Source organism: Hylobates moloch, unplaced genomic scaffold (genome assembly GCF_009828535.3).
Source record: "Hylobates moloch isolate HMO894 unplaced genomic scaffold, HMol_V3 SCAFFOLD_14, whole genome shotgun sequence".
Lineage (NCBI taxonomy): Eukaryota > Metazoa > Chordata > Mammalia > Primates > Hylobatidae > Hylobates > Hylobates moloch.
This window is the reverse complement of record NW_026652289.1, coordinates 27004757-27032231: the sequence shown is the minus strand read 5'-3', so window position 1 is coordinate 27032231 and position 27475 is coordinate 27004757. Positions and strand designations below refer to the sequence as shown.

Here is a 27475-nt window from a genome sequence, read left to right as displayed (position 1 = left end):
TCATTTAACTGTCTTTGAAAGACCAGTCTGGCCAAATTTCAGCCTACTCAGGTCTCCATCCAAATTGTGAGAAACCGACAACAGTTAGCCACTGATAAGATTTTACTAGCTCCTTTATTTCATGATATATTCGTTCCACTGTTCTCTAAGCCATCATTTTTTTCACATTTAAAATATATTTCTTTTTTTAAAAAGTACGTAATTCTCTAAGTTCATAGTTGAGAGATTTTAATTTGCAATTTATCATTTATCAGAGATGTCTCTGTAAAATGAGAGAAGACATTGGCCTAGGAATTGGAGGTTACACATAGTGTCTTCCCAAATACCTCAGAAAATACTCAAAAAATTGGTAATGAGATTTTTTCAGAGATAGTGAGTAGTTCAAAACTGTACCCTGTCACTTCCAATGTAATATTATATTAATTAATCATTTATTACTACCAAGTACATTCATTCTGTCCTTTTTTAACTTTCGATTTTAATAGTTTTGCTTTCGGGTATATAAAATGAAAGCAAATATTTATACCTTAAATCTGCCACTTCGTATCTTCTTCAGAACACCTTATATAAAATCGTTCATTATACATTACTTGTTTTTGATAATTAATTTGCTTTATGAATTGTTATTCTTCTTTCATTAAGTTTTAGCTCACTTTACTATACACTCCTGAAATTCCTTTAGCTATTTTTATTTGCTTTGTTAATTGGTTTATAAAATCTAAGCCAGAAGAGTTATAACTTCCCTTAATAAACATTGCTTGAAGTACTGGGTTTAAAAGTTTATGTTCCAAGTTTACGAGGGAAACAATTTGCTTTTACAAATTGCAAGCAATAGGCTAGAAAATAAACTTTACGAAATAATTCAGTGGGAGAAGCATTTCTGGTAATGTATTTTCTGCTTTGATTGGTTCTTACATTTTGGTTCTTAGTGTTGTTACAAATAGAGTTCAGATTATCAATATATGGGCATTTTTTTTTTTTTTTTTTTTTTTCCAGGCCAAAAGGTGTGTTTTGCTGACTTCAAGCATCCTTGCTACAAAATGGCCTACTTCCATGAACTGTCCAGCCGAGTGAGCTTTCAGGAGGCACGCCTGGCTTGTGAGAGTGAGGGAGGAGTCCTCCTCAGCCTTGAGAATGAAGCAGAACAGAAGTTAATAGAGAGCATGTTGCAAAACCTGACAAAACCCGGAACAGGGATTTCTGATGGTGATTTCTGGATAGGGCTTTGGAGGAATGGAGATGGGCAAACATCTGGTGCCTGCCCGGATCTCTACCAGTGGTCCGATGGAAGCAGTTTCCAGTACCGGTGAGTATGGATCTTGAGCAGTTGGCAGGTGCTCTGGGGAACTCCACAAGGTAGAGGGAGGACTCTGTTACCTGTAGAGGATGTCAGAGTAGGACAGGCAGAATCATTTAGTAGGCATGTATCTGAGTGTTCCTATTACTCTCTGTTTGCAGAAACTGGTACACGGATGAACCTTCCTGCGGAAGTGAAAAGTGTGTTGTGATGTATCACCAACCAACTGCCAATCCTGGCCTTGGGGGTCCCTACCTTTACCAGTGGAATGATGACAGATGCAACATGAAGCACAATTACATTTGCAAGTATGAGCCAGGTAAGCAGTAGCAAAAGAAGGTATAGAAGATTTTGTGCATATTTCATTGTATTAAGTTTTGTCTTTAATTTTCACTACCTGTGGCTCTTTTTGTTTTTCTGCTGTGAAATAGAAAATTACCTTGCAGCTTGTCATATCACTCATGTAATGAAGCATATCATATGCTGTAGAGCAAACTGTCCAATGGGCTCAAAGAAGAGAGTAAATAAAAACATCTGGAGAGATGTCTTTAAGGAAAAATAATCATTTCTTACAATAAAACCAAATATTTTTGTAAATAGATTTATAAACAATAAATATTTATTTTAAAATATTTTAAATGTTACTATAGTATGTGGGAAGTAGATGTAAGTTACCAAAGCACCTATAGACTTACACATGTGAGCAGCACTTCTTTATCTGATTTTAAGAGAACAAAGCACTTTCTCCTGGATCATTTGCTTATCATTTTATGGTATAATACTTGACATGTGGTACTCAGTAAAAATAAGACTATCATAGCTCATTACCCCATAGTGGAAAAAAGTAGGAAGATGTGACTCGTTCTCCCTATGATTCCTATTCTTGAAATATGCCTCCTCAGTTAGCTTTCTTTTGAAATCTCCCACTACTTGTCATATGCAGCAAATGGGAATCTTACATTGACTCGAGCTATACTGGCATGGGTTCTGGATTTAAAAAATAGTCAATTTGAATTACTTTGAATAGGACAGATCATCTGAATTCATATTGGACTGAAAGAGGGACTAATACGAACTCTGTGGACTCATTTTTTAAAATCATCTGAGAAAGTCAAGTTAGATCCTTAGGCTTTGAGATTTTTTTTGCTGTTTTTCTCCTCCTCAGCGTTTGGAAGTGTCATTTTAACTCTTCTGAAGAGGTGTCTGCTTAAACTCATAATACATGTTCCCAGAAGGCAATTATAGTTGAGTACTGCTGCTTCCATTATTCTCCTGAAATTACATGATTCTTTTTCTCATAATACCAGAATGCACAAAGGATTATTTGGATTAGACTTACTCTTCTCTTACATTTATCCTGCTCTTGAGTGTATTAGCCACTTTTTTTTTTTTTTTTTTTTTTTTTTTTTATCCCTGGTGAGTTTATTCTTTAACCATCTTGGTTGCTAAACCCGTCATTACCCTCCTGGAAGTCTTTGCAAAGCTGAGTCTGTTATGCGCTTATGTCCTCAATTTTTCTCTTGGAGAAACATAAAGTTGAAATCCTCTGATATTTTAAATTTGTGACATTCTATGTACTTAAGACTATTGGATAATACAAGTACAATATTATGCATTATTCTTAATATTACATTATCGCCTTCTCGTTTCTTTTGAGTTCAAAGGTCAATTATTTGACCCGTCATTGTATTATATTTATTTTATTTTTGCATCAAAATTTATGCCATTATTTAGGACACTATAAATCTTACAATCTTCTTTACTTGTTTATATATTAGGTAATCTAGGTTTACGTTACTCATGCAAGAGCATTATGATATAAAATTATTCTTTCTTTCTCCATTCTACCCAAATCTTCAAATAATCTATATTTATTAAAATATTATTTTATGTAGTTTTTGTTTTGAAGCACATTCACAGGTTTACTGTTGGCCTTATTAATGTGCTCAGGATTTTTATTTTTTATTTCATGATTTAATCTTTTTTGTCTTTTTATTTATATTTAGTTAACCCTCCTTGAGCTTAGTGTCTGCTTTGCAAAGGATGTTGGTTTGATTAAATTCCTTGGTTATGTAATCAGTGCTTGATTTTTAGTGATATTTTGCATAATATTTATATTATTTGTTTAAAAATACCAGTTGACTAGACATAGAGTGACTAAGTTCTCTAGAAGAGTAGGTATAGTCTAGGACTGAATCTGAAACCCAGAGGAGGCTATTAAAATGGCAGGATAAAATTTGTGTACAAGAGTAACAAATATTACTACAGAATGGTATATGATTAAACTTCCAACAAAGGGAGACTCTGTGACATTTTAAGGCAATTTAAGAATGGTAGACATTAAATTAAAATTCTTCTGTATCCTAAAGGCTAAGATGTTACATGTGTTCTTATTTCAATTGACAATAAGTAGAGAGTTACACTTTCGGAACAAATGGAAACAAATTTATGGTTTTTTAAATAATTCAATTTACTTTCATTGAATTATTGATTTAACAAATAGTTCCTTAAGGAAAAGAAAAATAGAAAATAGAGCAATACCAAATCATGACAAGAAACTTGAACAATTTTAAAGTGTGTGGCAAGAGGGGAAAAAATCAGGAATAATAGTTAATGGATGTTGGGCTTAATACTCTGGTGATGGGGTGATCTGTGTGGCAAAGCACCATGGCACACGTTTACCCACGTAACAAACCTGCACATTCTGCACATGTACCCCTGAACTTAAAAGTTAGAAAAACAATAAAAAATAAAGTGTGTGGAAATTGAAGAGACATCTATAAAACTAGGGAAAGAAACAACTTGCAAGCTTTAATTTAGTGTTATTATTATTATTTTTAAAAGTAGACACTATTGGAAAGCAAATGTAAGGATGGCGTTGTATGTGCAGAACAGAAATGTGGCTTAGAACATTGTTACTTGAATCATCAGTTCTAAATGCAATCCACATACAGTCATCTGCTGATTATTATTGCAAGGGGAAACCTAAATAATACACTGATATTAATAAAGAAATTCTCTTGCTTGTCTCTGAATTGCATTTAATATATCATACTCTTATGTTTGCCAATTCTTGGTTATCCTTGCTTACTTTGTGACTGGTCTGCCGTTATTGCCTGCAGCAGGCTATCATCAGCACAGACCCACTGCTGCTTGCTAATTGCAGTTTGGAGTTTTAAGGGAGAACATATCAACTCCATCTTTTATTCAAAGATGATTAAATGTTGACTTTATAATTAGATAATTTCATGTAAATTTAAATTCAGAATATATTTTATTAGCTGTAAGCCGTTCAGAAATCAAAATTGTGATGTTTTTATTTTATAATGTAATTTCATATTTATATATGTTTTCAGTTCTCTTGTTTAATCATTATATATGATGGTGGTTCTTATTATTTACAGAGGTTAATCCAACAGCCCCTGTAGAAAAGCCTTATCTTACAAATCAACCAGGAGACACCCATCAAAATGTGGTTGTTACTGAAGCAGGTAATTACTTCATGTGTCTTTAACTTCATCAAGAACTGAACTGTAGTTTCAAACGCTGCTTCATGTTGACCCCAGTGAAACCTGTCTTGCCTGGGGAAGTGGTTCACTAAGTATGGTTCTATGGACATTTACTTTGGAACTAGGTTAGAAAAAATTATGCTAAGCTAGTATTTGAATAGAAAAACCTGTTTTGTTTTCTTCAGAGTGGTACTAAACTAAGTGATTCACATTAAAATTTGGATCTGGCCAGGCACAGGGGCTCATGCCTGTAATCCCAGCAATTTGGGAGGCTGAGGCAGGTGGATCACTTGAGCCCAGGAGTTTGAGACCATTCTGAACAACTGGCAAGACCCCATCTCTGCAAAAAATACAAAAAACTAGCCTGGTGTGGTGGTACACACCTGTAGTCCCAGCTACTGGGAGGCTAAGGTGAGAGAATCACCTGAGCCTGGGAAGTCAAGGCTGCAGTGAGCAGTGATCATCCCACTACGGTCCAGGTTGGTCAACAAAGTGAGACCCTGTCTCAAAAAAGCAAACAACAACAGCAACAACAACAAAAACACCACCAACAACAACAGAAGAACTTTGGATCTACAAGAAATTTCTCTAACAACATGTAGGTGTCATGATGCAAATTGGCACATTCAGTGGAGAGCAAACGGGTGTGCTGGTAAATGTTTAGGGATTGGTTGGATCCTTAAATTGCTTGAAGTCAAACAGGAGTGGGAGGAAACGTAGCAAATTATTGCTCAGATACCCTATTGCTCATGAGTTTGTCTTCTGTTAACAAATGAAGTGATGCACAGTTAAGTGGAAAGCTTTATCTACATCTGGTCCACTTTGACCAGAATTATTCAGATTAGTTATGATGATGACTTTTAATTTACAAGCTAAATGTATAGTTCTTCAATTTGCTTTTTTTGCATAGACATGATATTAAGGCTTAGTGCTTTTCACTTTTCAGGTGCCTGGTTTTAGAACCATTCAGAACATTTAAACCTAATTAAAAAGATCAGTAGGCCAGGCGCAGTGGCTCACACCTGTAATCCCAGCACTTTGGGAGGCTGAGGCAGGTGGGTCACCTGAGGTCAGGAGTTCGAGACCAGCTTGGCCAACATGGCGAAACGCTGTCTCTACTAAAAAATACAAAAATTAACTGGGTGTGGTGGCAGGTGCCTGTAATTCCAGCTATTTGGGAGGCTGGGGCAGGAGAATCACTTGAAATGGGCATGAGCTGAGATTGCGCCATGCACTCTGGCCTGGGAGACAGAGCAAGACTCTGTCCCCAACCCCCCCCCAAAAAATTCAGTAATCACTTTAGAAATATTTTTTTCTCTTTTGAAATTGAACAAATGTTTATTAATTTTAAGTTGTGTGGAATTACAGTGTCACAGTTTTTTAATTTTACTAAGAATACCTAGCATTATCAAATGTGATGGAACAGGCTTAAAAAATGATTCATTTTAGAATTTAATTAAGATCAACTCTTTGTGCCGCTGGAGTCTTGTGTTTCTGAGTCGTGACTGTATCATCAGTTAATATTTATATATTTCATTTTAATCCCAGTGACTCTTGTATGCAATCATGACACTAAGCTTATTGCTAGGTAATTGCTTACGCAATATATTTGCAATAATCTTAATAATTATCATTTTTAATAATAAGTACTTATTTTTGTAAGTAATGATTGAGAAGGAGTAAGGAAATGAGCTAGCTAAGATTATTAATGAAAGCTAGTCCATGTCTGAACTGTAGATTTAATAATAGTTTTGGAAGTATGGATATCAAATTGGAACAGTTTGATATCACTACAAATCGTACAATTCAATTTTCCATTCAGTAAAATTTTGTTTTTAACTTTTACCAAAACATGAATACAGTCATGTGCCACTTAACAATGCGGATATGTTCTGAGAAATGCACCATTAGGCGATTTTGTCATTGTGCAAACATCATAGAGTGTACTTGAACCTAGGTCATATAGCTTACTATATGGCTGTTTGATATGGCCTATTACTTCTAGGCTATTACTTCTAGGCTACAAACCCCTGCAGCATGTTACTATAGTGAATGCTGTAGACAACTGTAACACAATGGAATTTATATATCAAACCCTATGTAAACATAGAAATGTATAAAATAGGATATCAAATATAAAAGATGGTATACCTATGTAGGGCAGCTCCATTATAATCTTATGGGACCACTGTCATATATGTGATGCATCGTTGACTGAAGTGTCACTATGTGGTGCATGACTGTATATTATTTCATTAGATTTTTCAATATTTTGAGAAGAACTTTGGGGTCAATTTATTGAAAATTCTATTTCACCTCAATTTTTTGAAACATTCTTACATATTTTTGCATTAGAATTCTTCCTCAACTGTCTTTTCACATGAAGCCTGTTTTATTTTGTAGGTATAATTCCCAATCTAATTTATGTTGTTATACCAACAATACCCCTGCTCTTACTGATACTGGTTGCTTTTGGAACCTGTTGTTTCCAGATGCTGCATAAAAGGTAAATAACTCATATATGTAGAGATAATTTGAAAAACTTTAAATAGGTTTTCAGAAATGTTTTAAAACTATTAATATAAAGTTAATTATATTTTAATTTTCTTTAAGAAATCCTATACATACAATCCTATACATACAATCTAATAAGAGATACATTGAGGATAGGATTAATGTAATATATCATTTAATCCTCACAGGACTTATTAAGCAGTTACCCTTTTTTTTTTTTAAAGTAAACAAAATTATCTTTAATCAAACACAATAAGCCACTACCTTCATATTTATAATTTCAGAGTTTGTAAACAATGTTACATTGTACTATTTTAATGTATTTTCACCAAATACATATATTGCACATTTTTATATCATCTCATACTTTTTATAACATTTTAATAACTTCAATATGCCTTTATTTTACTTATTATATTCAGGTATGCTCTGTGTTGGATGTTTTCAATTTTCTTCTTGTGTAAACGGTGTTGCTAAGGTACATTGGTAATGAAATCTTTATTTATTTTTTTATTATTATACTTTAGGTTTTAGGGTACATGTGCACAATGTGCAGGGTTGTTACATATGTATCCATGTGCCATGTTGTTTCACTGCACCCATTAACTCGTCATTTAGCATTAGGTATATCTCCTAATGCTGTCCCTCCCCACTCCCCCCTGCCCACAACAGTCCCCGGAGTGTGATGTTCTCCTTCCTGTGTCCATGAGTTCTCATTGTTCAATTCCCACCTATGAGTGAGAACATGTGGTGTTTGGTTTTTTGTCCTTGCGATAGTTTGCTGAGAATGATGTTTTCCAGTTTCATCCATGTCCCTACAAAGGACACGAACTCATCGTTTTTTATGGCTGCATAGTATCCCATGGTGTATATGTGCCACATTTTCTTAATCCAGTCTATCGTTGTTGGACATTTGGGTTGGTTCCAAGTCTTTGCTATTGTGAATAGTGCCGCAATAAACATACGTGTGCATGTGTCTTTATAGCAGCATGATTTATAGTCCTTTGGGTATATACCCAGTAATGGGATGGCTGGGTCAAATGGTATTTCTAGTTCTGGATTCCTGAGGAATCGCCACACTGACTTCCACAATGGTTGAACTAGTTTACAGTCCCACCAACAGTGTAAAAGTGTTCCTATTTCTCCACATCCTCTCCAGCACCTGTTGTTTCCTGACTTTTGAATGATGGCCATTCTAACTGGTGTGAGATGGTATCTCACTGTGGTTTTGATTTGCATTTCTCTGATGGCCAGTGATGATGAGCATTTTTTCATGTGTTTTTTGGCTGCATAAATGTCTTCTTTTGAGAAGTGTTTGTTCATGTCCTTTGCCCACTTTTTGATGGGGTTGTTTGTTTTTTTCTTGTAAATTTGTTTGAGTTCATTGTAGATTCTGGATATTAGCCCTTTGTCAGATGAGTAGGTTGCAAAAATTTTCTCCCATTCTGTAGGTTGCCTGTTCACTCTGATGGTAGTTTCTTTTGCTGTGCAGAAGCTCTTTAGTTTAACAAGATCCCATTTGTCAATTTTGGCTTTTGTTGCCATTGCTTTTGGTGTTTAGACATGAAGTCCTTGCCCACGCCTATGTCCTGAATGGTATTGCCTAGGTTTTCTTGTAGGATTTTAATGGTTTTAGGTCTAACATTTAAGTCTTTAATCCATCTTGAATTAATTTTTGTATAAGGTGTAAGGAAGGGATCCAGTTTCAGCTTTCTACATATGGCTAGCCAGTTTTCCCAGCACCATTTATTAAATAGGGAATCCTTTCCCCATTGCTTGTTTTTGTCAGGTTTGTCAAAGATCAGATAGTTGTAGATATGCGGCATCATTTCTGAGGGCTCTGTTCTGTTCCATTGATCTGTCTCTGTTTTGGTACCAGTACCATACTGTTTTGGTTACTGTACCCTTGTAGTATAGTTTGAAGTCAGGTAGCGTGATGCCTCCAGCTTTGTTCCTTTGCCTTAGGATTGACTTGGCGATGCGGGCTCTTTTTTGGTTCCATATGAACTTTAAAGTAGTTTTTTCCAATTCTGTGAAGAAAGTCATTGGTAGCTTGATGGGGATGGCATTGAATCTATAAATTACCTTGGGCAGTATGGCCATTTTCACGATATTGATTCTTCCAACCCATGAGCGTGGAATATTCTATCAAGCAAATGGAAAACAAAAAAAGGCAGGGGTTGCAATTCTAGTCTCTGATAAAATAGACTTTAAACCAACAAAGATCAAAAGAGACAAAGAAGGCCATTACATAATGGTAAAGGGATCAATTCAACAAGAAGAGCTAACTGTCCTAAATATATATGCACCCAACACAGGAGCACCCAGATTCATAAAGCAAGTCCTCAGTGACCTACAAAGGGACTTAAACTCACACACAATAATAATGGGAGATTTTAACACCCCACTGTCAGCATTAGACAGATCAACGAGACAGAAAGTTAACAAGGATATCCAGGAATTGAACTCAGCTCTGCACAAAGTGGACCTAATAGACATCTACAGAACTCTCCACCCCAAATCAACAGAATATACATTTTTTTTTCAGCACCACACCACACCTATTCCAAAATTGACCACATAGTTGGAAGTAAAGCTCTCCTCAGCAAATGTAAAAGAACAGAAATTATAACAAACTGTCTCTCAGACCACAGTGCAATCAAACTAGAACTCAGGATTAAGAAACTCACTCAAAACGGCTCAACTACATGGAAACTGAACAACCTGCTCCTGAATGACTATTGGGTACATAATGAAATGAAGGCAGAAATAAAGATGTTCTTTGAAACCAACGAGAAGAAAGACACACCATACCAGAATCTCTGGGACACATTCAAAGCAGTGTGTAGAGGGAAATTTATAGCACTAAATGCCCACAAGAGAAAGCAGGAAAGATCCCAAATTGACACCCTAACATCACAATTAAAAGAACTAGAAAAGCAAGAGCAAACACATTCAAAAGCTAGCCGAAGGCTAGAAATAACTAAAATCAGAGCAGAACTGAAGGAAATAGAGACACAAAAAACCCTTCAAAAAATTAATGAATCCAGGAGCTGGTTTTTTGAAAAGATCAACAAAATTGATAGACTGCTAGCAAGACTAATAAGAAAAGAGAGAAGAATCAAATAGATGCAATAAAAAATGAAAAAAGGGGATATCACCACCGATCCCACAGAAATACAATCTATCATCAGAGAATACTACAAACACCTCTATGCAAATAAACTAGAAAATCTAGAAGAAATGGATAAATTCCTCGACACATACACCCTCCCAAGACTAAACCAGGAAGAAGTTGAATCTCTGAATAGACCAATAACAGGTTCTGAAATTGTGGCAATAATCAATAGCTTACCAACCAAAAAGAGTCCAGGACCTGATGGATTCACAGCCGAATTCTACCAGAGGTACAAGGAGGAACTGGTACCATTCCTTCTGAAACTATTCCAATCGATAGAGAAAGAGGGAATCCTCCCTAACACATTTTATGAAGCCAGCATCGTCCTGATACCAAAGCCTGGCAGAGACATAACCAAAAAAAGAGAATTTCAGACCAATATCCTTGATGAACATTGATGCAAAAATCCTCAATAAAATACTGGCAAACCAAATCCAGCAGCACATCAAAAAGCTTATCCACCATGATCAAGTGGGTTTCATCCCTGAGATGCAAGGCTGGTTCAACATACGCAAATCAATAAATGTAATCCAGCATATAAACAGAACCAAAGACAAAAATCACATGATTATCTCAATAGATGCAGAAAAGGCCTTTGACAAAATTCAACAACCCTTCATGCTAAAAACTCTCAATAAATTAGGTATTGATGGGACGTATCTCAAAATAATAAGAGCTACCTATGACAAACCCACAGCCAATATCATACTGAATGGGCAAAAACTGGAAGCATTCCCTTTGAAAACTGGCACAAGGCAGGGATGCCCTCTCTCACCACTCCTATTCAACATAGTGTTGGAAGTTCTGGCCAGAGCAATCAGGCAGGAGAAGGAAATAAAGGGTATTCAATTAGGAAAAGAGGAAGTCAAATTGTCCCTGTTTGCAGATGACATGATTGTATATCTAGAAAACCCCATTGTCTCAGCCCCAAATCTCCTTAAGCTGATTAGCAACTTCAGCAAAGTCTCAGGATGCAAAATCAATGTACAAAAAAAAGCAGTTACCCTTCTGTTTGTATTTCTCAGTTGAGAAGATGGTGTCTTAGATGGGCTACCTAGTCTGCCTTGGGTCCCATAGCTAGTGTCCACGGTGAATCTGAAATTTGGATATTTGTAAACTTCCCATATGTTCACTATATTATACTGTTTTTTGTTTATGAAGTATAAGAATTAATGCCAAACTTTTCAATCCGGACATCAAGCTATATGTAAGACTTGATATTTGTAGGTTCATTTTGTATTACTTTTCAAAATTTAAGTCACAGGTTTCTGTTTTATTTCAAAAACATCTTTTAAGAATAGGAAATAAAATACAGCAGTTCAAACAGGCCACTTTTTGGCAGGTATCTTGAAATAAAATCATATATTTTATCAGCAAGATTTCTGGGGGAATATTATGACTTTTGTATCTGCTTTTCTATACCCTCGAGTTAGAGAAGTTTTTCCATGTGTGCCAATTTTTTAGTAAAAATGAAACAAAATTCAATAAAATGAAAATGTATTTCATTGTCAAATAAAAAATGAAATATATATATGTATCAAAAGGAAAAAAGGAAAAGCTATTCTGTTTATGTAAGGGCATGTTTGCTGGAATAAACTAGACATCTTTGTCTGAGCAGTTTAAATAAGAGCGGATCAAGAGAATGCCTCCATCAGGAAGGACCTGCAAACAAATTCATTTTCCTCTTTTGACCTTACTTCATCTTCTTTTTCTGAAATAAACCGTATTATTAAGTAACAAAGGATCCAGAAAATAATTAAGTAATTCTTAAATGAAATACTAATTCTACACAAAAGCCATATTAATAACCTTTTTTTTTCACCATTTAGAACACTTGTGTGCTTTTTATAAACTTTCTTGGCTTATTTTCCATACATGTTAGATGACTGTAGAATAAAGTTGTGTTGATCTTACTTATTTGGATGAAAATCTACAAACCATACAATTTGGACATAATATTTTATTAGTAACCAAAACAGCTAAATCTAAGTGAATTAAGTAACATTTTAAAAGGGTAATGGTCAGGTGTGTTTAGAAATAGTTCTTTTTTCTCTTTGAGGGAATTCTGCAATGTCTGGTAGATGGAGAGGAGGGGATGGGGAGATGACTGTGAGGATTGAGGCAGATGCTGGGAACTGGGACTGGGGTAGTCAGGGAGCAAGTAAGTGCATAACACAGTGAACTGGGACAAACACTTTTGGTCCAGGCAAGAGATTATCCTGAGGAAACCAGCCCAAAGAAATCTGCTTTTGACAGGGCATCCAGTAGAGAATGACTTGGGTAGATCACCTGAGGTCGGGAGTTTGAGACCACCCTGACTAACATGCCATGTTGCCAAAACCCCGTCTCTACTAAAAATACAAAAAATAGCCAGGGGTGGGTGGTAGCAGGTGCCGATAATCCCAGCTACTTGGGAGGCTGAGGCAGGAGGATCGCTTGAACCCGGGAGACGGAGGTTGCAGTGAGCCGAGATCAGGCCACTGTACTCCAGCCTGGGCGACAGAGTGAGGGTCCGTCTCAAAAAAAAAGACAGAGAGAGAGAGAGAGAGAGAGAGAATGACTTGGATAAACTCAGGAACAGGGAACTTCTGCAGGTGCCTGAAAAGTTATCATGTTGTGGAAAGGCAGAAGATAGCAGAACCCTAGGCACAGGCTGGAAACGTGGGCCAGAATTCCGAATGTGACAAGGGTGAAGTTGTATCTCAGATCTGGAGGAACTCAGATACTGTTATGTTACCAAAGCATGAATCTGCTATTGAACCACATTGGTTTCAGAGACTGAGGCACCAGTAAGCTTCCAGAAATCAAGTGACTTAGGTGCAGAGCCGGAGAACTGATGGGAGGAGGGGAATAGGCACATCCTTACACGTAGTATAGTAGCATTGTTTTGATGATTTGACATTAAATTCAGCATACATTAGTGACAGGGGACTCAAGGAGCAAAATGATTTCCAAAATAATTGACAAAGAAAATAAAGGTATTTATTGGTGAATAAAATGGAAATGTTTAATATTGTGTCAGGCACATGTTTGTAGGTGTGGAACCAACCCAAATGCCCATCAATCAATGAATGGATAAAGAATCTGTGGTATATATATATATATATATATATATATATATATGATGGAATACTACTCATCCATACAAAGGAATGAATTAACGGCATTCACAGCGACCTGGGTAATACTGGAGACTGTTATTCTAAGTGAAGTAATACAGGAATGAAAAACTAAACATCGTATCTTCTCACTCACAAGTGGAAGCTAAACTATGATGATGCAAAGGCATCAGAATGACACAGTGGACTTTGGGGAATCAGGGGGAAAGGGTGGAAAGGAGGTGAGGGATAAAAGAATACAAATTGGGTACAGTGTATACTACTCAAGTGATGGGTGCACCAAAATTTCACAAATCACCAATAAAGAACTTACTCATGTAACCAAACACCACCTGTTCCCCCATAACCTATGGAAATAAAAAATTAAAACAACAACAACAACAACAACAAAAATGAACTCTAAATTCGGAAATGTCAATCAGGAAGAGATACGTTTTGTTTTCTCTATCATTCACAAGAACTGGTTCCCATCTTCACATATTTGAATAATCTAGAAGTTTCTGGAAGAATGGGAAAATATACTGCTGAGAGGAGGAGTCTTTCATCAATAACTGTCTGAGATATCTCCCTTTGGACCTAGACGTGCTTAGTTTAATAAGAAGTTTTAGGCACTAAACATTTTTTCTTATGTTTTTCAGTAAAGGAAGAACAAAAACTAGTCCAAACCAGTCCACACTGTGGATTTCAAAGAGTGCCAGAAAAGAAAGTGGCATGGAAGTATAATAACTCATTGACTTGGTTCCAGAATTTTATAATTCTGGATCTGTATAAGGAATAGCATCAGAACAATAGCTTGGAATGGCGTGAAATCACAAAGGTCTGCAAGATGAACTGTAAGCTCCCCCTTGAGGCAAATATTAAAGTAATTTTTATATGTCTATTATTTCATTTAAAAAATATGCTGTGCTAATAATGGAGTGAGACATGCTTATTTTGCTAAAGGGTGCACCCAAACTTCAAGCAAATGAAATGGACAATGCAGATAAAGTTGTTGTCAACACATCGGGAGTATGTGTGTTAGAAGCAATTCTTTTTATTTCTTTCACCTTTCATAAGTTGTAATCTAGTCAATGTAATGTATATTGTATTGAAATCTACTGTGTGCAAAAGTATTTTACCTTTGCATAAGTGTTTGATAAAAATGAATTGTTCTAATATTTATTTTTATGGCATCTCATTTTTCAATACATGCTCTTTTGATTAAAGAAACTTATTACTGTTGTCAACTGAATTCACACACACACAAATATAGTACCATAGAAAAAGTTTGTTTTCTAGAAATAATTCATCTTTCAGTTTCTCTGCTTTTGGTCAATGTCTAGGAAATCTCTTCAGAAATAAGAAGCTATTTCATTAAGTGTGATATAAACCTCCTCAAACATTTTACTTAGAGGCAAGGATTCTCTAATTTCAATTGTGCAAGACATGTGCCTTATAATTATTTTTAGTTTAAAACTAAACAGATTTTGTAATAATGTAACTTTGTTAATAGGTGCATAAACGGTAATGCAGTCAATTTGAACAAAAGAAGTGGCATACACAATATAAATCATATGTCTTCACACGTTGCCTATATAATGAGAAGCAGCTCTCTGAGGGTTCTGAAATCAATGTGGTCCCTCTCTTGCCCACTAAATAAAGATGGTTATTCGGGGTTTGGGATTGACACTGGAGGCAGATAGTTGCAAAGTTTGTCTAAGGTTTCCCTAGCTGTATTTAGCCTCTGACTATATTAGTATACAAAGAGGTCGTGTGGTTGAGACCAGGTGAATAGTCACTATCAGTGTGGAGACAAGCACAGCACGCAGACATTTCAGGAACGAAAGGAACTACGAAATCGTGTGAAAATGGGTTGGAACCCATCAGTGATCACATATTCATTGATGAGGGTTTGCTTGAGATAGAAAATGGTGGCTCCTTTCTGTCTTATCTCCTAGTTTCTTCAATGCTTATGCCTTGTTCTTCTCGAGAGAGTTGTAACTGTCTGGTCTTCATATGTCCCTGTGCTCCTTTTAACCAAATAAAGAGTTCTTGTTTCTGAAGAATGATGACTAGTCCTGTCTAAACCTCTTATGTGAAAAAAGTACAGATATGTTTGCATCGATATATAAAAAGTTGAAAACAAAGTACTCTTTAAGTGTGGTAATAATGGAAGGCGTGGTTATGTCTAATATTTTCCCTGTCAATTCTTTTCAGTTAAATAATAAAGTATTTTCCTCAACACAGTTCACAACTAGCATTGGTTGGCAAAGCTAGGAGGCAAAAGAAAAATCAATGGGCATTGCCCATTTTCAGCTGCTCAGAGACTGAGAGAAGGAGCAGCTGCATTTGAAGCTGAGATCTGCCAACATGTAGCACTCCTCTTTCTTTTCCTGGCTCCCTATCTTTCTGGGTAGAACTGGAGACCAGTTGCTGGGACCTAACCTTTTTCCTCCAAACTATCATGTATTTCTCCCTCTAGTGTGGACATAGTGGAGGAAAATGGGTGTTCCCCCTTGTCTTTGCCACCATGGACTGTAACAGCTGCAAGGCAAAAGCAGCAAATCAATGGGGAAACGCCTGGCTTTTGCCTTTGATCTTTATCTAGATCTGGATAACTCTTCTGGTATCACCAACTAAACCTATAAGCTACTGGAGGTGGAAAATGAACTTCTCTTTTATTAGAAAATGGTAGTAATCCTATCTTAACAGTTTCCTAAAATTTTAGCTAACCTTTGGGAAATGAAAAGAAATACAAGGTGTATCTGTTGAGTTAGCATTTTTAGAATATATTTTTGCTATATGTTTTGAAATGCAGATGAAATATGGAACAATCTTCAGGTACTAAAAGAAACACCCTGCTGGTCAGTCTATCTTTCCTAACTGTTTGTTAGAATCAGACCATTGGAAAGGTGTTAAAAAGAATCATGTGTTCCGTGGTGATATGATTTGGCTGTTTCCCCACCCACATCTCACCTTGAATTGTAATAATCCCCATGTGTTAAGGGTGGGGCCAGGTGGAGATAATTGAATCATGGGGGTGGTTTCCCCAGTACTGTTCTCATGGTGGTGAATAAGGAAAGTGGAAAGGAAATGGAAGTTCTCCTGCATGTGCGCTCTTGCCTGTCTCCATGTAAGACATGCCTTTGCTCCTCCTTTGCCTTCCACCATGATTGTGAGGCCTCTCCAGCTATGTGGAACTGTGAGTTCATTAAATGTCTTTCTTTCCTTTATAAATTACTCAGTCTGTCTTGGGTATGTCTTTATTAGCAGCATGAAAATGGACTAAAACAAGTGGCTCCTAATTTTTGTCCAAAGAATGACTTCTACAATTTCTTAACAGGAATTTGCATTCGTCCATCATCTGGCCACACCTTCTTCATACAACAAACATTTTTTCCCCTTTATCTGACTGTTTCCCAGGGAGAGAGTCTTTTGGTATGACAACACATGATTCTCTATTTAACTGACTCCCACCTGCACAGTGGATCCCAGTATCCTCTTCAATGCCTCTGTAATAATTATTCTTTCCAGGTGTAGTTCAAATCTCCTTTCTTCCAGAAGGCCAAGCCATACAATTGGTCCCTTCCATCAACTCCTTTTAACCTTACTCTCTCTTCTATTAAATTGTCCCATGCAAGAATGTGTGTGAGGGTGCGTATGTGTGTTTAACTATGAATTTTTTCTCCCCAAATACATCAAAAGATTCTGTGTGGTGAGCTAAATTGAAGTCAGCACTTACTCTGGAAATGATCCAAGAGATTAAACAAGTGAAGCAAATTCATTTATTACACATATTTGACCTTCTCACTGGCGATTCAGCTGTGTCTAAATAAGTTTTTCACATATTAGAAATATCCCCTGTAACGCACATAAACCAAGACCAGGATTTGTAATAGGTGCATTTCTTTGGTATGTCTGATTATTTTTTTGAGACTTAAAAATACTAGCTTGAAATAAATAGGTAAAATTTATCTAATATACAATGACCATATCAGTTAATTTATCTTTTATTTAATTAACTTATTTAAGAGGAATGTAAAATCAATTTAGTCCAGGCCTCTGACATAAGCTTACAATAAATAGTTTCTATTAGTGGGGAAAATACTAAGGTTATACATATGTTGAAGTAAGAATGCATTTTGATAGAAAAGACAGAGAAACGATTGAGATTCTGCTAATAGCAAGCTAAACTGGAACTAGAAAATTTATGGCAGTTTATTTCCAACAGTGACATACTTTGGGCAAAACTATTTTCTTTTTCTTTTTTTAATTCAGCTCAAATTTCTTAAGTGTATGGTATATGCTTTAAAATAACATCCCTTTAAATAACAAACAGTAAATAATAAAAATAATCATTAAGAATTTTAAAAATGAGATCTGCGAAGAAACACCTGTTCACAATGAAATACAAATGTATTTAATCGTATTTTAAAGTTACTCTGTATTGCTAAGGTGAATTTTATTATTTTTAAAATTTTGTTTCCCTGGCCCCCTAGCATTTCATTGGCATAGGTAAGAATAAAAACTTCTGGTAACTTTTTAAAAATGTTTGTGCTAAACAATTTCCATGCTTTCTAGAGTAGAATGGGAAAATAATGCAACTTTCATATTTGGTTTAAGAAATGCTCTAATGTAGAAAACTTTGTATCCATTCAGTAAACCTTGAGACCCTGGCATACACTCCAGGGCGATTAGGCAGGGCACACTTGTATCCAAATGAGGTCACACCAGCAAGGAACCATCTGTTGTTTTCTTGGCACATTAACGGTCCTCCTGAATCCCCCTAAAGCGTGAATTGCAAAACAAAATTATAGATATGTGGTCAATTGATCTAAACATATAACATTATTTGTATCAAATAAATTAAAAATAAAAATTTAAAAATATGATTTAATTGCAAGTCATCTGTATATATTCTCACTTTCACTCTAAGTCAGGAATGAGAACCTCAGTAAGGAGACAGAGAAATTATAACAACTAAGACATAATTTATAATTTTTATGGTGCACCTTTTTAGTAAAAGTTTCGCCACTTTAATTAGGCATTTTGGTGGATACTAAGAAGTTCTTTAAAGCACAACTATGAAAAGCATCCCAAACAAAATATTTATTAAAAGCCAATCATTTTATTTAAGGAGATCTGCTGTAAGTGTCACAAAGGACACTGTGAAAAAGACAAATTATTTCACAATATACTTTTTGGAAAAATTATTAGGAACTCACACATGAAGTAGATTTTAGTTCTCTTGGGTAGTATTATCTTTTTGGGGCTCAACAAACATCATCTGATTTGAAAAACATTTCAACTGAAATAAGGAAGTCTGAGATATGATTCTTAGTGATAATTACTCAGTTTTCATCTGAGATTTCAAACTAAGAAATATTTTTAATTTTTATGAATATTAATTACAGCAGATCCTAGTAAATTTCATAGATTTTATTTGCATATGATTCCTGTGTAATGCAATGATAATAAAAACATGCAATGATAATACAAACATATAATATCATTATGTAATGACATAAAATTGACAAGTATTTTTCCTGTATTAATTGGGCAAATCTTTTCAATTAATTTGTTTTTTATATTTATGAAGACATTTAAAGTTTTATGTGTTTTGAAATCACTGGTATAATAGAATATTTCAATCCCAGCTCGATGCTAGAAATTATCCTAAGAGACTTTTTGTCTGATCCTTTATCATCTTTGGGCCCTATATTTAAAGAAAAAAATGTAGTCTATCAATGCACCCTTTTTCCCCCTCCGTACACAGGAACATAAATTGCATTGGCGACCATAGGTTACCAACATTCTAGTGTAACAAATGTGTGCAAGCTGTTTGAAAGCAGGGACTGTGATTTCTATTTCTGCATCCCAAGCCCTTAATCTGTAATATAGGTTCTGAAATATTTATGGAACAGTTTACATTCAAGGATCAAAATACATTTTATATGACTTGGAAATTATTAAAAATAAACTCCAGCTGTTTGGATATTTTTAAAAGGAGTCTTTTTTTTTTTTTTTTTTAACATATCTTCTAAAATAATTTAATTTTTTAATAGACAAGAGGATCCAGACGGAACAAGGATTTTACCCAGAACATACTGGGTCAGTTGCCGTTACTCAAGGATCCTGCGGCAGACTTGTTGCCTATCGGCTGGGTGGTCTAGGTGGTCTATCTCACTGGGAGACCTCAGTCTGTTTCCATTACTTCCTGTCATCTAACTATAACACATCAGTTTGGTTATGTAACTTCTCCTTAATTTTCTTTTTTTTTTTTTTTAGTTTTACTTTAAGGTCTGGGATACACATCCAGAACGTGCAGGTTTGTTACATAGGTATACGTGTGCCATGGTGGTTTGCTGAACCTATTGACCTGCCCTGTAAGTTCCTTCCCTTCACCCCCCAGTCCCCAAAGGGCCCTGGTGTGTGTTGTTCCCTGTCCCGTGTCCACGTGTTCTCATTGTTCAACTCCCACTCATGAGTGAGAACATGCAGGGTTTGGTTTTCTGTTCCTGTGTTAGTTTGCTGAGGATGATGGCTTCCAGCTTCATCCATGTCCCTGCAAATGACATGATCTCGTTCCCTTTTATGGCTGCATAGTATCCCATGGTGTATATGTGCCACATTTTCTTTATTCGGTCTATCATTTATGGGCATTTGGGTTGGTTCCAAGTCTTTGCTATTGTAAATAGTGCTGCAATAAATATAGGTGTGCATATGTCTTTACAGTACAATGATTTATAATCCTTTGGGTATATACCCAGTAATGGGATTGCTGGGTCAAATGGTATTTCTGGTTCTAGATCCTTGAGGAATTGCCACACAACAATGGTTGAACTAATTTACATTCCCACCAACAGTGTAAAAGTGTTCCTAGTTCTTCACAATCTTGCCAACATCCATTGTTTCTTGACTTTTTAAAAATCGCCATTCTGACTGGCATGAGATGGTATCTCATTGTGGTTTTGATTTGCATTTCTCTAATGATCAGTGATGTTGAGTTTTTTTTCATGTGTTTGTTGCCTTTCCTTAATTTTCTGATTCGTTCAGTGAAGGTGTTAACATTTCATTCTTCCACTGTCTGGGAGATATATGAGTACTTCAAAAATATGCATGGGGCCTGGCGTGGTGGCTCACACCTGTGATCTCAGCACTTTGGGAGGCCGAGACGGGTGTATCACCTGAGGTCAGGAGTTTGAGGTCAGCCTGGCCAACATGGTGAAACCCAGTCTCTACTAAAAATACAAAAAATTAGCCACGTTTGGTGATGGGTGCCTGTAATCCCAGCTACTTGGGAGGCTGAGGCAGGAGAATCACTTGAATCTGGCAGGTGGAGGTTGCAGTGAGTGGAGATCGTGCCACTGCACTCCAGCCTGGGCAATAAGAGCAAAACTCTGACTCAAAAATAAATAAATAAATAATAAATACATACATACATAAATAAATACTTTAAAAAATATACATGAATTTACAGAACATAAAGTATTAACCTTAAATTTATGTTTCTAGTGAGATGCTATATTTATAAGTAAAAATAAAAATCAGTACCTTCTTTGAGTGTCTGAGCGCAAGGGTTGGTGACCATTTTTGTTGAGAACAATACTTCTCATACTTTAGTGTGCATCAGAATCTCCTGGAAGATGTGACAAACACACATAGCTGGCCCCACCCTCATAGTTTCTGATTCAGCAGATATGTGATGAGACCTGAGAATTTGCATTTCTAGCAGGTTCTCAGGTGGTGCTGCTGGCCTGGAGGCCACGCATTGAAAGCCATTGGAATAGAATATGGCTTGGAATGGTGGGTAGACTGTCAGTCACTGAATTTTAGGTAGAGAAGATATTCTCCAGCCATTGGTGTTGCCTTTAAATCTAAACTACTACCACTAAACGGCAAGCCTTTGGTAAGTCAGAAGTTGTGGATGACTAATAAGGCACATTCTTTGCCATTGTAAGGCTAAAAAATGATGCTTCAAAGAACCTACTCAAATAATGTATCAGTAATAAGGTGTTCACAATTTTAAAGAATGCACTTATTTAATCAGTTAATCCTGTTATAAAACATAGTATTAAAGTTGAACAAAGAAAATCATGTGACAATCTAGTGTATTAATTACTCAATTATGATAACATTTTATTATACAAGATATTACCTTATGTGGGAGACTTCTTACTTACCAAGGAATAACATGCTTAGACTGTGTAGAATCAGAGCTAACTATAAGATTTCAGAGACCTGGCATGAGTTAATGACTTAATGTAACCCTAAAATCAATAGCATCAGCCGTCATATTTTCTGCCTAGTGCGTGAGGTGCCTGCCACACAATCCCCATTAGCTGTAATTGAAGTTGTCCAGCTGATTTCCCTCCTGCACAAGAATGCTATAGATCTCCTTCTAAGTGGCAATATATCTTACCTTTAACACACTTTTCATTTTAAAAAAGAAGTATAAGACCCGGAGATAAATTTTAAACAAGAAAAAAGCCATCCCATTTGTCTTGAATTTGCAAGCATTTATCAAAGCAGAATAAATGTAAAACTAAGCTGGAAGTTTAACACAACTAAATACATTGATTTAACTAGAAGACTTATATACAGATGATCTGAATAAGCGTCAATTTATATGGCTTGTCATGTATTGGTAGTATGACATATATGTGTTAATATATAAAATAAGTTGCTACACTTTAACACAGTGAAACCATTTTCCTATGACATAAACTACTCTTTCTTCATTTAGTAATTATTCGTTTGGTCAGTAATGCTAGCAGGTTTAATCCAGCAGACATTAAAGCATTGATATGTTATTAATTTTCAAATATAGAAAATATGCCAGAAAATTTATTTACTAAGTTTCATAATAAAAACTGTTGACATTTTTGAATAATTGCTTGATGCCTTACATGGGTTATCTCATTTAAACCTCTCCATAAACCCGAAGTCACTTGCCCAAAGTCTCACCAATAAGTGTTACAGCCAGGATCAAACAAGAGTAGTCTGAACGTAGAATCCATGCTCTTCATGACTACCCCATGCTGGACCTAAAAATTAATTACAATTCTAAAATCTAGCAGAACTTCCCTTTTTATTTATTGTGTGTACTTGGTTTCATGGAGCTAATAGACAGGAACATTATTCTTAGGTGGCAAGATATTTCAGTGAAGTTACTCTGTGGGTAAGAGTTTTTTCCTAATGGTCACACAGGTCAAGAGCTATTGACACTTCAAATTTATTGCAATATTGACATTAGCACTACAGCAAGTTCAAGTTACTACATTCCTAATATAAAGTATAAATGATAATATAAAAACCAGTTATGCCAGTCTATTAAGTTATTTACTTCCCCTTTGGTTAGCTGTACATTGACTGTAACGAGCTATGCAGGTTTTCATCAAGAAATTACTTCAGGTTACTGCATGCCTGGATGATATTCTAAATTCAGGGTTGAAATTTAGAGGCCCATAGACTAAACTGGCCCTCAGGCCCTGTTTTTGTTTGTTTGTTTAAGTTTGCATGGGGTTTAACATACTGGAAATTGGAAAAGAAATGCTTTTAGAGAAGGTGCACACTTTCTGGCTCAACCCAGGCCCACTGCTCGTTTCAGCTGGCTGCCTCACACATTCAAGTATTATGTCTAGTCTCCAAAGACATCTGATTTGTAACCTATTTTCTCAAAAAATAATTTTTGTTTCCAATGCTCAGGTCTACCCTAGAGGATTACGCAAATAGGCAAAAAGTAACAGTTTTGTAAAAGAAAAGAAATAAAAGAAGCTTGATTATTTCTTTACTCCAAAATTATTGTTAAGCAGTGAAATAACTATAACACCAGTGCTTTCTGAAAACGTACAGTGAGCAGTTTTACATCTTTACCTGACAAGAATCTATTCCTCCTTCTTCATAGCCTGCACATATCATATTTTCAGTAATGTTATATTCTGGCATCTGCTGTTGGCATTTCTCATTTGATAGAAGAGGAACAGCAGCTTCTTGCAATATGTTTGCAGTAGTACCTGCTCAAAATGGAGAATGCAGCCAGCCATTCAGAAGTGATCAACATGCATCCTTGAATGAACTACCATCAGTCTTATTTATTCCAACATTTCACTCTCATTATTGAGTACTGTGTGTATATATAATGGAACTAAATACTAAACCTTGCACAGTAAAGCACATAATAAAGCCCATCTGTGGATTTTGCCAAATGGATAACAGGAAACCTCTTTTTTACTGAAGGGCTAGTAGGAGCGATGGATTAGACTAGATGGTCTTTGGGCATCTTCAGTGATTTTAAACAGTTACAGGATTGCTCATGGGGGAAAACGCTCACCAACACAAAGTGTTTCATTCATGGAAATTAGCAACGGCTCAGAAATCCAGAAGTGCTTTTCATTTGGCACCTGAGGAGGTGCTCGCTTCTGTGTAATAGCATTCAGCTTCTTTGTGGTGCTGTGTGAGTGAGCAGGTGCACATTGAGCAGAGGACAAAGCTCAGATGAACTATGCCCTGGTCTAGGGGCAATCAGCTTGTCATCTATACCCAGGTGAAGAGAAAGGAGGCATTTAAAAAAAATAAAGCAGAGTGTACTTGCCTGCTTTTTACAAAATGATTCATCCACTAGAAGAACGAATCTCTGTTTGCTGAAATACTAATCCCAAGAGAGGCTTGAATCAAGCAGGTGTCTAGTGCCCCAGAAAAGGTACATGGTAAGCACTTTCTAATAATTAGCATTTCTATTTGGTTCCTCAAGAAAGGCATAACGTTGAAGAGAAGTTAGTACGTTTGACAGCCATTGATTCTGCAAAAACTTATGTGACCTCATTTCCAGCTAAATTTAATTCATGCACTAAAAAGATGAAGGAAGCAAAAAAAGTGTGTTCGTGCACACGTGCACGTGTGTGTGTGTAATTTAGATGCAAAACAGACATATATGACTCAGTAGTGCATTGGTAAATGTGTATCAATTGTCTCTCCAGAAAAATGAAAGCCCTATGGGCCTTCTCATTTTACTGACGTAAACACTTCCACAATGACCAATTTCAAGGTACCAGCATGGCAGTGAACATGGAGTAAACATTACTAGATAACTTTTCAAGTTTGACAATGGACTGTAAGTTAAGAAAATGAATTGGAGAGATTAAAATGGAGGAGAAAATTTGGCATCTCACTGTTATCCATTCTATGAGGATCAAGGATTGCTTGGCAGACTTTAATTTTATAATAAAAACCAAGGCGGCCGGGCGCGGTGGCTCACGCTTGTAATCCCAGCACTTTGGGAGGCTGAGGCGGGCGGATCACGAGGTCAGGAGATCGAGACCACAGTGAAACCCCGTCTCTACTAAAAATACAAAAAAAAATTAGCCGGGCGTGGTGGCGGGCGCCTGTAGTCTCAGCTACTCGGAGAGGCTGAGGCAGGAGAATGGCATGAACCTGGGAGGCGGAGCTTGCAGTGAGCCGAGACTGCGCCACTGCACTCCAGCCTGGGCGACAGAGCGAGACTCCGTCTCAAAAAAAAAAAAAAACCAAGGCCACTTCTGCCGCTTGTCAATGAATTAAAATTTGTTTGGTAGATGATAAAACTGTTTGGTAAAGGAACATTGGAGCAGTGTCTGTTTACTGATTGCCTTGATTTAACCAACTAGTATCACCTCATTTCTTCCTAGTGAACAATATGTTCATAGTTTTCCTAGCTAATTAATTAGTATAATATACTCAAAAGATTGAAAACTGGGATTTTTTTTTTTTTTTTGAGACGAAGCCTAGCTCTTGTCCTCCAGGCTGGAGTGCAATGGCGCAATCTCGGCTTACTGCAACCTCCGCCTCCTGGCTTGAAGTGATTATCCTGCCTCAGCCTCCCGAGTAGCTGGGATTACAGGTGTGTACCACCACGCCTGGCTAATTTTTTTTTTGTATTTTAAGTAGAGACGGGTTTCACCATGTTGGCCAGGCTGGTCTCGAACTCCTGACCTCAGGTGATCTGCCCGCCTCGGCCTCCCAAAGTGTTGGGGTTACAGGCGTGAGCCACCGCGCCTGGCCGGAAAACTGGGATTTTATGAAATTAAGTAGATGGAAGTCATAAAGCCAAGTTCATAAAATATGTGAAATTTACCATCACTGAAGAAATATTTAAACATGATCTAGCTGTTTATTCCTAAATGAAACTGATCTCAGATACAGTTTATTTCCTGGCTCCATACCACTCGTAGAGACTTTCTTAAGTCAATCAGCATATATCTTTAGTAACAATAAGTAAACGTAAGCCACATTTACTCAGCTTTAAAAAAAATCCAAAAAACAAAAACAATTTCCTATGAAATAAAGAGTTTCAAATTTTGTTATTGGTTAATTTGTTTTTGAAGAGCCTACATTGTGGTCATAAAATGTCTTTTAGCTTTAAGTCTGAAAAGAGAAAATATCTATCTAGGAATCATTTTTACTGTTTAAATTTCAAGTTTAATAAATCATAATATTTTTCAAGAGGAAGAAATATATGAATATACAGTCTTTGACTTCAATATACTTGATGGACAGCAGACATGAGGCATTTTCAGCAATACAGTGTCATCGCTGTGAAGAACTTTTGTGGGAGTTATCAGAAAAGCATTTGACTTAGAACTTTGTGCTTTCTCTTTTAATAGGTAAGGACATTTTAAATGTGAGTACTTTGATTCTGAGACCCTCTACCTTTCCACAAGATTTTCTGCATTTATCATCTTAAATACGTTTAGGACTTCTAAACATCATGGCTATAATTTATTGTGACTGCAAGGATCAGGTCCTCTTATCAGACTATAGAGCCTTTTCTGGTGCTTTATTATTTATGAGTGGTTAAAACTCTGTCCCAGATAGGGCACTCCTATTAGACATTCCACAGCCAATGAGCCTTGTGGTTACATTTAGAGGGTATGAAGTACAAGAATACTTTTCAAAAAAAAAAAAGTGTGATTATTTTTAATATGTATGATTTCTGTGTTTGAAAACATGCAGTTGGTGCTGGGGGTGAATGGTGTATCAACTGATGTATACGATGTGTAAGATTCATGTCAAATCTGAGCCCTCTTGTCAGTAAGCAGAATTAGCATGTTCAAGTTAGAAGAGATTCCATTCTCATTTTAAGAAAATGTGAGTGTGAGGCCTTCACATTATAAATAAACATAGTTTTATTAGTTTGGAAAATGTGACAGGTAATAATTTGGCTTTTGATGAGACTTTATCCTGTGCTTTACAAAAATAAATTTTTGTAACCCTAGTTTATATTCATTTAAATGAGTTTTTTTAAGTTTATCAGTGTTTATAACACTAAAACTAGATATTGAGGTTGGGGGATACTTGAATTTTCCCTCAAAAGAATATATTTTTATAATATCTTCTATGCAATCCGAAGAAATTTTTAAAAACTCTACAAATATATAGGCTGGGCGCTGTGGCTCACGTCTATAATCCCAGCACTTTCGGAGGCTGAGGCAGGCGGATCACGAGGTCAGGAGATCGAGACCATTCTGGCCAACATGGTGAAACCCTGTCTCTACTAAAAATACAAAGAAAAATTAACCAGGCATGGTGGCGGGTGCCTGTAGTCCCAGCTACTCGGGAGGCTGAGGCAGGAGAATGGCGTGAACCCGGGAGGCGGAGTTTGCAGTGAGCCAAGATGGTGTCACTGCACTACAGCCTGGGCAACACTGCGAGACTCCGTCTCAAAAACAAACAAAATTCTACAAATATACAAACTCTACAAGTATATCTGTGAAAGCTCTACAGATATACAACTCTAAATATATATATATATACATACTTGACGGTACTTTTAGGAGATATTGAAAAAATTGTTATATAAGATTTGCAAAGATGTTGAAAGTATTCACAGGATATTATGATA

The 27475-nt window shown here is 36.3% G+C and overlaps 2 protein-coding genes across 7 annotated transcripts in view; one reads left to right on the top strand and one right to left on the bottom strand.

The window, feature by feature from the left end:
* CHODL (chondrolectin) overlaps window positions 1-15662 on the top strand; it is a 458585-nt gene extending 442923 nt beyond the window's left edge. For 5 of the 6 annotated variants that reach the window (XM_058427421.1, XM_032174417.2, XM_058427420.1 and 2 more), the window contains 5 exons: window positions 997-1306; window positions 1459-1616; window positions 4702-4788; window positions 7210-7312; window positions 14256-15662. In XM_058427421.1, the coding sequence (XP_058283404.1) occupies window positions 1041-1306; window positions 1459-1616; window positions 4702-4788; window positions 7210-7312; window positions 14256-14340 (699 nt within the window). In that variant the 5' untranslated portion in view covers window positions 997-1040 and the 3' untranslated portion in view covers window positions 14341-15662. The remainder of the gene's footprint in view (window positions 1-996; window positions 1307-1458; window positions 1617-4701; window positions 4789-7209; window positions 7313-14255) is intronic. The other variant, XM_058427419.1, reaches the window with a different exon arrangement.
* A 2425-nt stretch (window positions 15663-18087) lies between these two features.
* The window catches only part of TMPRSS15 (transmembrane serine protease 15), a 142201-nt gene continuing 132813 nt past the window's right edge, over window positions 18088-27475 (bottom strand). Inside the window, exons 23-24 of the mRNA XM_032174265.2 lie at window positions 23473-23612; window positions 18088-18382 (exon numbers count right to left, since the gene is read on the bottom strand). Coding sequence (XP_032030156.1) covers window positions 18227-18382; window positions 23473-23612 — 296 coding nt within the window. The 3' untranslated portion in view covers window positions 18088-18226. The remainder of the gene's footprint in view (window positions 18383-23472; window positions 23613-27475) is intronic.